Source organism: Rhizophagus irregularis, chromosome 25, assembly GCF_026210795.1.
Source record: "Rhizophagus irregularis chromosome 25, complete sequence".
In the NCBI taxonomy this organism is placed as follows: Eukaryota; Fungi; Glomeromycota; class Glomeromycetes; order Glomerales; family Glomeraceae; genus Rhizophagus; species Rhizophagus irregularis.
Window position 1 is genome coordinate 1,892,474 of NC_089453.1, and position 16,304 is coordinate 1,908,777.

Genomic DNA, 16,304 nt, shown 5'->3' on the forward strand with positions numbered 1-16,304 from the left:
GTTAAATTCCATGTGGTAAGATCTGTTGGCCTGAAGCTAAACATTTGATCCTTAAATGATTTCAATAAATTAAAATTAAAGTTATTTTGTAAATTAATTTTTAGAATCAGCTCTGTGTGGTCAACCAATATGCATCCTTGTAAACCTATGCGAAGCTGTGCATTTCTGAGCATGATTCTCGTACTTATTCCATCCCAGTCTCGTGAATTAATTCTAATAATAAATTCTGAATATTGTGCTGTACGTAAATGCTGAGATAATGGCACTAATCCAACCATATTTTGGTGCATGAAAATATTATTATTCGCGAACCTTATGATTCTCATTTTTGTCTTGAGTAGAGTAATCATACGATTATGAAGTGTTTGGCATTGATTTTCACTGACCAAAGTAGTTTTCAGTCTGTATTCGAGCCTTGCCATTAAAACTACATTATTGACATATGCTATTTGGCTTGCTGTAACCTTCTTGTGTCTAAGTGCGTTAGTTATTGAAGTAATTTCTTGTTGCGCTCTTTTAATTACATGACTCTGGCCTGCTCTACTTCTTATATAAATGCCCAGATATCTAGCGTCTTTTAAGGGAGGGTTGGCTTTTATCAATGTCAAGTCAGTTCCCATATTAATTTCATTTGTAGTGCCTTTGGGTGTGTTCCAAACCAGGAGTTCAGACTTTTCTCCGTTGATCGTAATATCATTAAGTTCGAAGAACGAGTTTGATATGCTGATGATCTTCGTTATCTCATCTTTATTAGAAGCAATCCATGCAGTATCGTCTGTGTATGCTATACAAGAAACCTTAAGTGTAGTTTCAGATCAATAACATTGTAAAAATCTATGGTAGGCCAATTCATAGTGAGTTTATAACCGAGGTTCATGTCATGATGTATCCGTGTAAGGAGAGGATCATAGAAAATGCGCCAAATGAGTGGTGAGATCGTTTCTCCCTGATCTATGCCGTCCCCTGCCTGGAAAACATTCGAAAGTCCATATGCCGTAATTATTCGAAGTTTCCTGTTTTTGAATAAATTAATAATGAAATCCACTAGGGGTTGTGGACACTTAATCCTTTTCAGCGCCATTTCTAACGGGATCATTCTGACTGAATCGAACGCCTTCACCATATCCCGTAGGCAAATCCACAATTCTCTCTTTGAAGCGTGTGCGTCTTCAATAATGTTATTGATCACATGAATTGGAGTGTTTGTGGAACCTCCTGAGAGGCCTGCGAAATTTGGTCCTTTGAGGACGTCGTGTTGTAGCAAGCACGCACTCAGTCTTTTTGTGATAATTTTAACTGTAAGTTTCCTTAAACATTCTATTAATAAAATGGGGCGCGTGTTATTGAGCCGATATTTCCATTCTTTCAGTTTCGGGATTGGAAAAATTTGTGATGTTGTCCATTCCTCTGGAAAAATAGCATTTCGGTATGTAATCTCAGCTAAACGTCTAAAACAGTCTTGTGCCTTATCGCCAGCTTTTTTAATAAGTTTGTACCCTATATTCGATAAACCTGGTGCTGATGAGTCATTACATTCCTTTAAGGTAGCAAACCATTCATCGACTGTAGGTTGTTCCATTATATCTTTATAGATATCATCGTTAATAGATCCAATCGGCTCATATATGTCACTCCACTCTTCTGAGATTGTATCAAATTTGTGTAGTCTCTTTTTTTGTAAGTCCGGGTAGTGTTCAATGCATTTTTCTAAAATTTCTTCGGGTTCAGTGATCAACTTGATCGAGTTGTCTGTTGTGTTGTCTTGAATCAGTCTGTCCACGACAATCTTATCTTTATGTCTATTTAATAAACTGTTGAGCATCTTGGTTTGGTTATTTTGTATCATGGAAGCTCTTTTGTTAATAAAATCCTCAATCAACTTATTCTGCGCAGATGTTCGATGTTGTTTGATAATGTTCATAGTTATTGTCCAAGCATCTTTAACATGGTTTGCCCAGGCTGCGTCCCAGACTGTATCAGGGGCATGTAATTTGACATTGTTGCATTGCTGATTGATGTGGTTAATATATGTAATAAACCTTTTTTTCGTATTTAGTGGTATGGGTTGACCCATTAATCTCTTGCATGTTGAATACATTAAACGAAGTCGTCTTAATTGCACGTACAAGTGTTTTGGGATTAGTAAATCTGCTTTTTTCTTTTTCATATTTGCGCCCATACGAATTTTTTTGTTCGGTATAGAGCTAGTTGCACATTTAAGCATGTGTCCTTTAATAATCGACCAAATCCTATCAAGATCTTGTATATCATGCTGGGGCTGGTCAAGGATTTTCCAGAGTTCGGGATCTTTAAAACAATCGTGCGTATTCAGTTTGTATTTGTCCCATTTTTCCTTATTCATGTCTGCGTAGTCAAAAATTATTCTTTCATTGTTCTTCCTTGCACAGGTTGATCTTTTGTGATTTCTAATAATATCCGACGTGTTAACAATGCAAGTCACTATGTTATGGTCACTAGAAGTGCACATTTGTGCATCTATGATCGTGCTGTGTAGTAATTCATTACACCAGTTAGGACTCAGCCATATATAATCTATACGAGTCACGTTCACACTGTTAGACCACGTGAATTTTCTGAGATCAGGGTTAGCTTCTCTAAATGTATCGATAAAACCATTATTATTCAAAAAATCTAAAATTTTGTTGTTAGCTGACCAATTTTTTGTTACATGAAGCTTGTCCATATATTTATCGGCAATGGCATTAAAATCGCCTGCAATGATCAGATAAGATGTATTATCATTTGTATTTTGATATACATCGACTAATGTCTTTAAATATTTGTTGACTTCTGATCGTGCAGTTGCGTCATTAGGTGGCATATAAATTTGAGTAATATTTATTCTGCATTGTTTGAAGACTAAAGTAACAGATAAAATATTATCAGTAGGGCTATCAATGCTACCTATATGTTTTTTCCATTTATGTTTCATATATATTGCGACTCCTTTTCCACTGATTTTATCTGAGTTTCCTTTTGAGTGGATGAGTCTGCCATTTGGTAATTTATTATTCAAAAAGATCGCATCTCTTTTATCCAGGTTCGTTTCATTGATTCCAATAATATCGTAATCTGGTAAATCTTGTAATAGAAGATGAAATTTATCTACATTGGTCTTAATACCGTTGATGTTGTGTGTGGCAAATGATAAGCTAGGGAAAATTAACTGAGATTGTTGTCTGTCGTTTTCCTGGAATCTACATCGTTCTTTTGTGAGAAAATCATTAATGTCTCTCATCAAGTTTTCATTTGCGTTATAATTAAGATTATTGTTATTATTTGTGAAATGTGAATCTGTAAAATCATTGTTATTAGGGTCATCACTTCCAATGGCTCTATTATAATTTTGAGCGGTTTGAATTTGTGTGGAGTCGGTCGTATTGTCATAAGTTAAGCCATGTTTATTTAGAGAGGGAATAAATGGGACCCGGCTATTGTCCCCCCTCGCTCCTTTCGACAGTTGTTCCGGAAAAGGAATAAGAAGTGAAGAGGTTGCAATTAGCAGAGACTCATCACCTCATCCCAATCCCCTTGGCGATTGATATTGATGTGTGTATTACTATGCGTACTTGATGTGTCGACGGGTGTCTTACTCGTACTAGTCGAGTTGTTCTTGTTATTATTTAATCTCCTCCTTGAATTAACTCCAAGAGGTATGCTATTAGAGCTACTAGCGCATGATGGTAAATGACTAAACTCTTTCTGGTTTCTGCGAGATTTATTTGCGCCAGTATCTCTCCTGTATATTTTCCGTTGAGAATTATTTCCCTTATATTCTATGGACTTGTGTTGTTTGTTGGCCACGTTATTCATTTTATCATTGTCGCTGGAGCAACGGGTCGTGTTAGTGTTGTGCACATTGGCAACATCTGATGTTGATAGATTACATGTCTGATGATGAATATTAACGTTTTGTGCTTTTTTAAGTTTGCTGATGGCTTGATCTCTTTGTGGCCAATTATAGCCAATTGGGTAACCTTTAACACTAAAATCATTGAAGTGGTATCGTTTCTCACAAGCATTAAAGAGATCTGCCTCATTTTGGAATTCGACGATTATCTTGTCAGGGCTTTGTTTGAAGGCACTCTTCAGATTAAATGGAGATGTCATCTCCATCGCCTTTGCTGCTGTATGTTCATCGCTAAAGCCAATGAATTCTCCTCTATGTTTCTTTTTATCATCAAAATCACTAGTTTTAAAATGTGCGGGGCCAAGACGATATATATAGTTTTCTATATCAATGGACCAGACATTTTTCAATAATTGCCTGGCATATTCATCCTTCACCGTAAAGTAAACAGTCATTGTGGTCTCGGATCTATATTTATAACTCTTATCTGTTATAAAAAATGGGCAGCCATGTAGCAGGCTTCGAATGCTGCTTTCGATAGCATTTTTGTCTGTATTATTGGGGACTTCTAGGATCTTGAATTCTCTGCTTGAGATTCGTTGACCATGTAACGTGTAGTACTTCTTTTCGGTCATCTTGAAATTGCTAGTCTTGAAGTAGTGGTTGAAAACGCGAACCATTCTTCTCATTCCTCCAAGAACATAGTTTTTTATAATTATCTGTTTATCCTTTGCGTTATACTCGATGCCAGCGTAGTCAGACATGTTTCGTACATTGAGTTCTATAAAAGAGATCTTATCCTCGACCGTGTTGTAATGATCAATGTCGTTAATTGGAATGAATGCATCATATGTGGCAACTTTCTCTTCTGTATATGCATGGATAGATACATTGTTGCGTGGCGAGTGTTTTTTGATGTCTGCAAGGATTTTTGATGGTTTTTTGATTTTTGATGGGGGATACCATTTATGATCCATCGCATCATCAGTGTTCGTGTCAGTAGTGTTTGGAGCCGCTTTAATAGCTGATTCGAATTCTTGTAATGATGAAATAGATCGGGAGGAATCCTGATCCATAACTGTTCCTTTTACATTATTGTTGGTGATATTTTTATCGCTATCATCATCAGCATCGTTCATTATGACATCTTGATTGAGCAACTATAATTCTCTCCATATAGTATCCGATTCGTGACTCGTATTCTTTGTTGTGGATGGTTGTATTGGCAACGATGTGTTATCGTTCCTATCCGGTGAGAAATCTACCAATATTTCAGATTGTTGCGGATTACTATCGAGGGCTGGAAGGAGAAGAACATCCTCCATTGGTGTGTTGTTATCGATATGTTCAAAATTCTTTATTGACTCAGTCTCCGTTTCAATCTGGTTTTCCCTGCAAAAGTCATTTTGTACAATATCCTTATGCAGTTGTTGAACTTTATTCACGTCTGACGTAGCAGAAAAATGTGAACCTTTAGTCTTAGTTTTTCTCTTCTTATTGTTCGTTGGTATTGCGTAATTGCTATTTTCACGTGACTGAGGCGGCTTAGCAAGTGATGTAGTACAACTTTGTGTATCTATGGAGCCATCAGATGTACACGTCGTGGCTGCCTTATCACTGGCTAGATTGTGTGTACGATCAGGGGGTAAATTTATGTTAAGATTATCATTGTATAATATAGAATCCTGATTCCTAATTAGTAAGTCTTGTTGTTTTGATAATAAACACGTGTATAAGGCTTCCTGGTCATCGTTTGTCAAAGACGTTTGTATTCTTCTTATCCAAAAGGCCAACGCGACTTTGATATTTCCAAGCCGTTGTGCAAGCAAATATTCATCATGTAAAATGAGTGGGCCTGCAAGTTCCGCTAAAGCTTTATATTTGTCTTCATCTGAGAAGATTTTATCAATAATGCTAGAACCTTTAAAAATAAATGAAAATTTACTATGGTTCATGTTGTTAGTAATGTTAAATGCTGATGTATAAACAGTTAGTAGTTAGTAGTAGCAATAACAGTAATAAAATTAAAATAAAATAAAATAAAATATTTTCTATCTCTTTGTAATATACCCTATGGTATTTTTCTGCCGAGAAATATTGTACACAATAATTCCGGAAAGAGTTTTTTTTTTTTAAATGTATTTTAATTCAGTATATAATTACTTTATAATTAGTTATTAATATATTTGTAGCTTATTTATTAAACATTTGTAATTGCTTTTTTATATAATATATATGTAACAACAATTAATCTTAAATATATATATAACTTATTCTCTATTCACGATCAGTCAAGTTGACCACTTCAATCATAAAATTAGTATCGTCACGTTCATCTTATTTGTCTTTCCTGTAGCCAATGAAATTTATCAACAATCATGGGCTGTGTGACGTAAGAGAATACGATCCATTCAATAATCTTGAAGATTCCAACCTTTCATGGGATCAGCTAACGCCAGTATTTCAATTTCTTGTTACATTGAAGATCATATCCATTGTTCTTATGGTTATCCCAAGATTAGCGTCCAAATAACTCACAAGTCTTCATTTTTCATCTTCAACACTCAATTTCTTCTCTTATCATTAAATATTCCTAGAATTGTTAAATAAAATGAAAAGTTGGCGCTTAATTTTAGTATTTTGTGCTTTAAATCACATGATATGCAGATTCTGATCTGTTTAACCGAAAAAGTCAAAGGTTGGTTTCTATAAAAAAATGGAGCATTAGTAATATTTACTACTGTTCCTAATTTTAAAAAAGACCCCGATCCTTTTTTAATTACCTTTCAAGGCATTTCATTGGTTCTGAAGCGTCTTGAAAATTCCTACAATAAGAAAAAATAAATGGAATATTAGTAATGTTTACTAATGTTCCTAATTTAAAAAAAGTAACTTTAAGTACCTTCCATCAGTTCCAAAGTGTCCGAAAGGTTTCTGCAATTTAAGAGAAGTTCCTGGCGGTTGAACCTTTCTTCAAAATTTAATTTTATACTAGCATCTTTTCAAAACTTTGTTATCAGAAAAAAAAAAAATTTTTTTTACATAAAATTACGTGACTTCGATTAATCTTCATTCCTATCCCTATCTATCTCCTATTTTCTTCTTTTCTTCTTTTCTTCACCTTCACCTTCGCTTTCTCAGATTCACTTCTTGATGGTGACTCTACCAATACTTGTTTTTCTCCTACTTCTACTTTATCGGTCCTCCAATTTTCTTCTTTCAACCTTTTTTTGAAATCATCGTTAAGGGTAGTTATATTTCTGGAATATTTTATTTTGTTTCGCCATACTGATGACTTTTGGCTCAAAAAAAAGAAATTATTTTCTTTAAGCACCCAATCTTTTAAGGACCTGACTATATCATACTCCGCTCATATTACACTCACCACTTCCATGTTAATTTTTTCCATTCCATCATGTTGGAGTTCTGATCAAAAATCCCTTTTATTTCTTCCATTTAACCTTTATTTCCTTAACATTGGCAGGCGCATTTGTTGACGATGCTTGATATGAAATATACTTTATCTTTTCGTTTGTTTAATAATTTTTTATAATCTCAACAACTTTGTTCAGCGCTACATTATCTCATTTTAAAGGTTTGCTAGCTAACTCTTCCAAATTACCTATTCCTATATCATCATCATCGTCTCCATCACTGTCACTATCTACGTTCTCCTTTTCTTGTAATCACCTAGACCTTGATTCATTTCTGCAATAATCATTTCTGTGGGTAATAAATTTTGTTTATTCCTTGTCACCATATTTGATAGTCCCATGTAAATCCTTTCTGGAGGCGTTTGTGGCATAAGAATATCATTTACCTTACTGTGCAAAGAGTTTGCAGCTCTCTTGTCCTCTATTCTCTTCTTATCCTTATTACGTTTTCCATCTCTATATACTGTCTTGAAATTCCTTACCATCCATACTTTCTCCAAATCATTTTTCTTCATGAAAGCCTACACCGTATTTTCCATTGTTTTTGAATCACTAAAGTATCCGATCACTTTTCAATTTTGCGTGATCCTGATGAATTTAATGAAAGCTGCAGTATATTCTGTCTGGGTTTTTTTCAAAAATTCATATTCACTTGTTCTCTTTAATTCCAAGAGATTCTGCTTCAACCCCTCCGGCCAAGGTAGAAGTACTGGAATTTCTTCTTAGAAAATGGATTATTTGGAAATTCTTTATTAAGGTCTTTACCTAAATACGTTATAAGCTAGAACAAGCAGAAGAACAACAAGGCCATACAGATAAAATTAAACAAAGGGCCAAGGAATAATGATTAGAGAACAAACCCTTTATAGAAGACTCCAATACACTCCATCTTTTCGTTAGTTAGGTCCCTGACCAATTGCCATTTATCTCATTCTTGTCATGCTTTCAATCCCGTTCTGGCATCAAACCATCTAATAAAATTTTTAAAAATTTTTGCTAAATACAAATTCCGAAGGTGCCATTGCTTAGAAAGCGAGCCATTTTCTAAAAAAAATTTAAAGAAGAACGTTAGTCAACGTTCTTAACGAAATAAAACAACAAAATAAAACTAAAAAATATAAAGAATGTTAGTAAACATTTTTTAACAAAATAAATAATAAAAATTTTTTTCTGGCTTTACCTTACGTCCATTTTATCTTAAAAGATCCAAGGATCCATTTTCTAAAAAAATAAAAATGTAAAGAACGTAAATAAACATTTTTAATGAAATAAATAAAAAAATTTTTTTTCAGTTTTACCTTGCGTCCATTAGTTCTGAAAAGCCATTTTCTAAAAAATAAAATATAAAGAAAAGAACGTTAGTAAACGTTCTTAACAAAATAAATAAAAAAAAAAATATTTCTTTTCTAGCTTTACCTTGTAATCCATTTCGCAAACAAACTTTTACAAATTTATTAGTGTTGAAGTTTTTAGTATATTTCAAGTGAAAACAGTTTAAAAATCACTACAAGGCAAAGAAATTCTTAAACAAGAGTGGAAGTTTTTTTTTTTCATAAAACATAAATCACCAAAATTTGTGCAATAAATAATAAATATTTAGAAGAATTTATAAGAAAGTTTAATAATAAAAATAATAAAGAGATATAGATCTGGAAGAAAGAAAAATTCATTCGATGTTTACTTCAAGATCAAATATTTATGCTTATGTAGCTTCTGTGCCTATTATGCCGATCACATGTTAGTAGGTAATTTATAGTATCGATTAGACTTTTAAGGTTAGTTGATCATATACAGTATACTATTATATCATAATACATATATTCTTATCTTAATTAAAATATAATTATAATATATCTAAAATTATTATATACGCAGCAGAATTGGTTGTCTATTCTTTGCATTTAATATATCTTGCAGTTTTTCAAATAAAAACTTTTTTGTTAAAATTATTGAAAGAAACTGCTAATTCCCAAATCTATATAAGTAAATATACACATGACAACTATCGTTAATGATTTTCTCAAAAGACATACCTAAAGAACAAATTTAAACTAGAGTATAGTAAATGCCAAAACTTTTTGTCTTTGAATTTTGGCAGTCTAAATCAAGTTATTATATTAAATTTATAATGAAATTAAAAATAATAAAACTTTTTTATTTAAAATGACAAATAATTGTAATAAAATAAAAGAAAGTTTAAAAATTATAATGCAACTTAAATTTAATTGCTGATCAAATATTTAAATATATTATATAGCAGTATAATAAAAGATATTATGCAAATAATATACATTGGTTTTATCATGATTTCCATTTTCACAACCTGTTTTTCGACACTGATGTATAAAATGGTTATTAGGTTGGTGATCTATCCATTTAATTGCATAAATTCGACGCCAAGTTTGATCTGATAATTGCTGAAGTCTATATCGGGGACAACCTAATTTTGAATCATTAATACCCAGTGAAATAAACCAGTTTAACAATAAAAAAGGAATTTGTAACTGATCTTTTGTGTGGAGAAAAATTGCCCGAATTTGTGCATAAGAAGTTATTGTTTTAAGTTCAGTTTCTCTATCATCTGATATATCTTCTAAAACATTTATGACATCACCAACACGAAGCCTTATATTGGATTGATTATTACCATCAACTATAGTATAACTAATACTTTTATAATATTTTACTTTTCGTGATGTAAGATGTTCAGTACAATCAAGCTCTTCATTATATGAACGACCAAATTCAGCAAACAAGTTGTTATCAAGATTTTTCTCAAGGTTATTAGTTTGCAAATCGTGTTTAGTATATAGTCCTTGAACTTTTATATTAATGTAATTTTCGTCCATACATGTTATTTGCAAAGATGTATTATCATCATCTTGTTCTAAATCAAACTTAGATGGCAAAATGTACCATGAACTAAGAAGTGCACGTACACATTGGTCTTTTGATAACATGTTGAAATTTAATTGTCTTTCTGTATCATATCTTTTATCAACACCACCATCCAACAAAAATCTTAGAGTTTGTAGACAATTATCACATTGTACAAAATCCATCTCTATATTTTTCTTATTAGAATGAGGAATCATTGCCTTGAATAGTCTATGCATCATTTCTTTTGTAGGAACTGCAACATTTACCAGAGTTGCAAAATTTCGTGCATGCATAGTAAAATGACATAATATATGGAAGTTTGGTAATTGAGTAATTCTAGGAAAAAACTGTGAATTTATTTATAAAAAATAATAAGTAATTGACAAATTTTTACAAATTCTCTTATAAATCAATTAGATACAGACCTTTCCAACTTTTTCAGACCAATGTATTATATTTTGTTGTAAATCATTGTAATTATCTTCAGAAAACTCTTTGCAAAATATTAATGATGCCATTTTAGAAAAAGATGCCCATAAACTAAGAAATTGATCTATTATTTGACGTTTTGTAAATTTGCTTTCTTCAATTAAAAATTCAACAATTGTTCTATTTAGCATTGAAGTGGATATTAATGATCTATTAATAAGAAATGGCATGATCATACTTAAACGAAGATAATCAGAAAAAAAATATGAGTTTAAATGAGAAATAGGATTTTGTTGACGAGACCAAACTGATGGATATTCAAAATTACGCCATACATTTAAAAATTCATTCTCTCCTATTGAATTTAATATTCCAAATGTTGATTGCAACATTTCTTTTGCAAGTCCACCTATACAATGAAATGCATCATGTGGACATTGAATATGTTTATCACGTGAAATACTATCAAAACTAGAAGGTTTCTCACGAATTCCATATTGAGTAGAAAGTATTTCACGTTCAGCTTGAGTTTTAGCATTACTTATATCTTCAAAATGAGATGTAGTTATGTGATGGTAACGTGCATATTTAACAATATCAAAAGTAATATTATGCAAATTATTATGATGGATCATACAATTTCGGCATCCATAATGTGCATTATGATTCTTGATTCCTGATTGTTCATTACCTTCAGGTAAATCACTTGTTATGACACCCAATCCACCAGTAACCCAAACAGTTTGGTTACTAATTTCCAATTCATAACCATGTTCAAGATCTTGGATATCATTAATTAGTGGCTGTAATACCTCATCACATGAAGCTGAAAAAGGAATAAAGCCAATAAGAAAATGATTTTTTAGTTTTTGACGTAAAATCTGTGGCATATTTCCGATCTGCAAATAAATACCACCAATACCATGGTATGCATTACGAAATGGACCAAACTTATCAATGTAGATATCTAAAAAAAATTTGTAAATTGGTAAATTAGATGGAGTATTTTGTGTAGTTATATATTCAACTGGATGATGATGTCGTAAATCAATTGGTCTTGTGCTCCACTGCCCATTGATACAATATACAATTTCATTTATAAAATATTGAAAATTGCTGAGTTCACCAATATCTGTTAACCAAATATCTACTTTTGACACAATATTTATAGGATTAATAATTATTGTATAATCAGTCATCCATAGACATCCATCATAAGAAGCATTTCTTCTTTGCTGTGATTTGAATTGAAAAGGCAATGAATTATATTCAACAATATTTTCAATTCTAATACAAATATCATGAGAATCATTAATATGTAAGATTGATATAATTCGACCATAACATAATTGATTGATTGTATGTATATTGTAGTATTTGATGAAATCACCAAGATTATAAATTGTTTCATTTAATTTAATGTGTTCAGTACCAAACAATGGAGATTTGTGTCAGAGAACTCCATGCCATATTTCCTGTTTGTTTTCACAATATATACCTGGACCAAAGTACATATGTTCATGCAGCTGTGGATTTGATAATATACGGCAAAGAATATTTTTTAAGGGAAAAATAAAAGCTTGAGTAGTAGGTTTAGAGGTAGATGGTGTATTATGATTGTTAAGAGAAATAGTATATCCTTTAAATGGAAGGAGAGGTAACCCATTTCGATACTTTTTAACAGTTGCGAGTGAAAATGGAACATCATTTGCATTAAATTTGGGATGTTTAACAATATTTGCAAAATCCTTATATGCTTCAAACCCTAATTTTAAAAATATATATGATTAGTATAAAAATATAAAAAGTAGTACTGTAATATTATAGATAAAAACATATACCTATTTGATGTTTTATAACCCATAAAAATAATAAAAATATAGTAAAATTTGGAAAATATGGTCCTGCATCTCCAGAATAACAATTTTGTTTTTTATTATTATTATATTCTCGTCCATTAAATTCCCCATTTGTATCACAATTTTCTGTAAAATCATCATCAATAAGATCTTCATTAAAGTCATTAAAATTGTGATAAGAATCTTTATTATTTTTGCTAGTATCATGATTATTATTAATACTTTCATTAATTTTATAATAAAAATTATTCATATTTGATTGTGATGAAGTATTATTTTCACAAATATTTTGTTGTTTATCTAAAATGATAGTATGATTAGATATAGATGAATTATTATTTGAATGAGTATCTCTAGATTTACGCAAACGAAAGTTGGATTTTTTATGTTGTTTTTTATCAGCTCTAATTTTTTTTAAAAACATTATTCTATAACTAAATTTTAACGTTAATCTTGAATTTTGATAAAAAAAAGATGAGAATTTTATAGATCTAATGATTAAATACACTATAAAATTCTATATTAGTGTAACAATTGATTTATTAACTTCATCAAATTAAACTAATAATTGACTTTTTCTTAAAAAAAATTCTTTTTTTAAAACCAAATATGCCTCGTGGTAAAGGAATTAAAAAAGGTTTTACTGGAAGACGACCTATAACTAGAAATACTAAAAATGCTGACAATGCTTCTTTAACTTCCAATATGCCTATTAAAAAACGTCAAACAAAAAATTCTTCTATTACTAATACTAATAGTAATATATCTAGCGAATCTATAACTCCTGATGATAATATACTTACTACGAGTTGTCAAATAAATAAAAATACCACAAATACTCCTCCACTTGCACCAGTAATGAAAAATTCTTTTACTGAAAGTAGTGTACTTAATATACATCCTACAAGAGAGCTTACACCACTTACACAACTTGATTATGATGATCATGATGATCACGAAAATAAATTTGAAAATGATGGCCATGAAGATACTGATAATGAATTGAATGCAACGGATACAAATTTTCGCCAAGATATGATACCTGACAGACCTGAAATTTTTATATCAAGTGTAACAAAGAGAACAGGTATGTTAAGTATAAATATATTATATGTAAATAATGTAATGGTAAAACTAATATGGTAAGTAACTAATGAAAATTTTGATTTACAGAAAAGAAAACTCTAGATGAATTAATAAATAATGTAAATATTTTAAGTAATGGTCCTTTTTATTTATCAAATAAACGTATGAAATTAGATGAAAAAAGTAAGTTAAAAAATTAAAGAAATTTTAAGATAAAAAAAGTTAAACAATTACTTATTATAAAATTCCTATAACAGCATCTTCAACTGTATCATCAGCCACATCAATGACAGCTGTACCATCATTTACATCGGCAATACCATCACCTGCTAAAAAATCTTTATTAACAAGTCATAACCAAACAAATATTCATGAAATTGAAGCTAATAATGAAATGGATACTACTACAACCGTCCAACCAGCAATCTCTCTTAGTAATCAAGATTCAACAAATAATTTAATGCCAATATTTAATGCTTTTTTGCAAGCATTATCTTCAAGTATATGTTCAACTACAGGATCTACTGTATTACAATCTTCTCTAAATAATAATACTTTACATGATCAAACGAATATAAATTTAAATAATAATAATGTAAGTGATTTTAAATTATTAATGAGAAAACTTCAATTAATAATAATCAAAATTTTTTTTTTATAGGCCCAACTTACACAACTTGCGACTCTATTTATTAATGAGTCAAAAGTTCTCTTTTTTCGTATACGAAAACCAACACCAGAATTAATTTTAGCACTAGCCAGAGAATGTGCTAAACATCTTGGTATTACTAAAATAGATGCTGGCGATGTTAAAAAAAAAGGTTGCGGATGGTTTGCCACTTGGAGAGTAAAATTGTATGACGAATGTACTGAAATAGCATTTGATTTTCTGGACCATTACACGTAAGATATTTAACTGTTTTGTGATCAATGTTTATTATAATTAGTAATAGAAATTAATTGTAATTTATTATTTATATTATATAGTGTGACCCAGAATAACCTTCCGAACTCCTCTCATCTTCAAAACTTTATAAGTAAAGATGATATTATCAAAGTCTTTGAACCACAATTAAAACAAGTCAAAAGAGATCATTTGTTTGAAAATCAAACATCATGGATTGCATTAAAAAACTACTTATCAGAAGTAGTTTTAATTATAGTCTGTTACTTTGTACAAAAAGATATTGATCGTACTATTTATTTCAGTGCCAGAAGAAATAAACGAACTGGATGGCGAAGTGCAATATTAACAGATTTGCATAATCTTGATCGTATCACTGCAAGTATACAAATTATTTCCGAAGATGGGACAACACTAGCAAGTGATTTAAATATTAATAGTTATATGAATTGGTAAATTCCGAAAAAAAATAGTTATTCTATTGATTTATTCATATAATTTGTAATGAATTTAATGCAAATATAATAATAATTATATAATTATTGTAAATATAATTTCAAAATGCTTTTTATATAAAATAATTTGTAATATTTTTATAATTCTTTTAATATATAATTAGAGCTCCGCACGGGTAAGGGTCAATTCGGGTGACCCGTCGGGTTGACCCGAAATATTCAGGTCAGGTTGTCAAATTCGTGACCCGGTATCAGGTCAGGTTACAGGTTTGACCCGACCCGATTGACCTGTCAACCCGAATACTTTAGCTCAAAAAAAATGTTTATACTCTGAAACGGCATTTTTTCATGTTACCTTATGAAAAAAACGCTGTTTCGGCATTGTTTTTTATAAACAAATACGCCGAAATGGCGTTTTTCATTTTATTTTATGGAAAAATGCCGTTTCGGCATTTTTTTCACTTCTTTTATGAAAAAAATCGCCAAAATGGCGTTTTTTCATATTATTTTATGGAAAAATGCCGTTTTGGCATTTTTTCACTTCTTTTATGAAAAAAATCGCCAAAGCGGCTTTTTTCATATTATTTTATGGAAAAATGCCGTTTTGGCATTTTTTCACTTCTTTTATGAAAAAAATCGCCAAAACAGCGTTTTTTCATATTATTTAATGGAAAAATGCCAAAACGGCATTTTTTTCCACTTCTTTATGAAAAAAATCGCCAAAGCGGCATTTTTCCATATTAGGCCGTTCCAAATTAATTGTTTGTTTAACGTCCATATTTTCTTAAAAAATCCAGGGGGGAGGGGGGGGTCAAAATAAACAACATCAAAAAATAAACATATAAAATTTTATTTATATAATCAAAATTTATTGAGTGATTTATTAAGTAAAATTGATTTTATCTATTACCAACTTTAATTTTTCCTCTTGTTGGCCAATTATGTCCCTTATTTTTACAAGTTTGACAAAATGGGTATATAGTTGTAAACTTTTTCTTTAGATTATCATCTGGTTCTAATAATCCATCTTTTTCCCCACAATAAAAACAAATAATTTCTGTTTTTAAACGACGGCATGAATAATATACTGCTTCAATTTGACTATTACAATGAATCTTTTGTCTAATGTATACTTTTTCATAAAGATTATGTGCTTCGGGAGTTATAGGGGACCCACAAATATAAATTACATTATCTAATAAAATTTCTAAGCTAGTTTTTTCATTATCACTTAACATATTTTTGCTAAAAATACATCTTGGCTTACTGCAAATAGTACAATTAACAAATTTACGTATATGATTATTATTAATTATGCCAGCAGGAATAATTTCTTTAGTAGAATCAGATGCACTAGGAAGAAATTCTTTTGTTTCAGTACCATAG

General features: G+C 30.7%; 4 protein-coding genes across 4 annotated transcripts; 1 reads left to right on the top strand and 3 right to left on the bottom strand.

Annotated features, from left to right (window-relative positions):
- Positions 1-6,435: 6,435 nt before the first annotated feature.
- Positions 6,436-6,944, bottom strand: OCT59_016888 (uncharacterized protein; the record flags this gene model as incomplete). Its single annotated transcript, XM_066145987.1, has 4 exons — positions 6,436-6,577; positions 6,655-6,696; positions 6,774-6,838; positions 6,924-6,944. The coding sequence occupies 4 exons, from the start codon at positions 6,942-6,944 to the stop codon at positions 6,436-6,438; spliced, it is 270 nt and encodes an 89-aa protein (XP_066003718.1).
- A 2,610-nt stretch (positions 6,945-9,554) lies between these two features.
- Positions 9,555-12,897, bottom strand: OCT59_016889 (uncharacterized protein; the record flags this gene model as incomplete). The annotated part of the gene is made up of 5 exons (XM_066145988.1): positions 9,555-10,532; positions 10,611-11,440; positions 11,741-11,901; positions 12,289-12,379; positions 12,456-12,897. The coding sequence occupies 5 exons, from the start codon at positions 12,895-12,897 to the stop codon at positions 9,555-9,557; spliced, it is 2,502 nt and encodes an 833-aa protein (XP_066003719.1).
- A 185-nt stretch (positions 12,898-13,082) lies between these two features.
- On the top strand, positions 13,083-14,919 carry OCT59_016890 (uncharacterized protein; the record flags this gene model as incomplete). Its single annotated transcript, XM_066145989.1, has 5 exons — positions 13,083-13,560; positions 13,647-13,742; positions 13,817-14,154; positions 14,221-14,462; positions 14,547-14,919. 5 exons carry the CDS (start codon positions 13,083-13,085, stop codon positions 14,917-14,919), a joined length of 1,527 nt encoding a protein of 508 aa, XP_066003720.1.
- An 898-nt stretch (positions 14,920-15,817) lies between these two features.
- OCT59_016891 (uncharacterized protein) lies at positions 15,818-16,156 on the bottom strand (the record flags this gene model as incomplete). Its single annotated transcript, XM_066145990.1, has 1 exon — positions 15,818-16,156. One exon carries the CDS (start codon positions 16,154-16,156, stop codon positions 15,818-15,820), a length of 339 nt encoding a protein of 112 aa, XP_066003721.1.
- Positions 16,157-16,304: the final 148 nt, after the last annotated feature.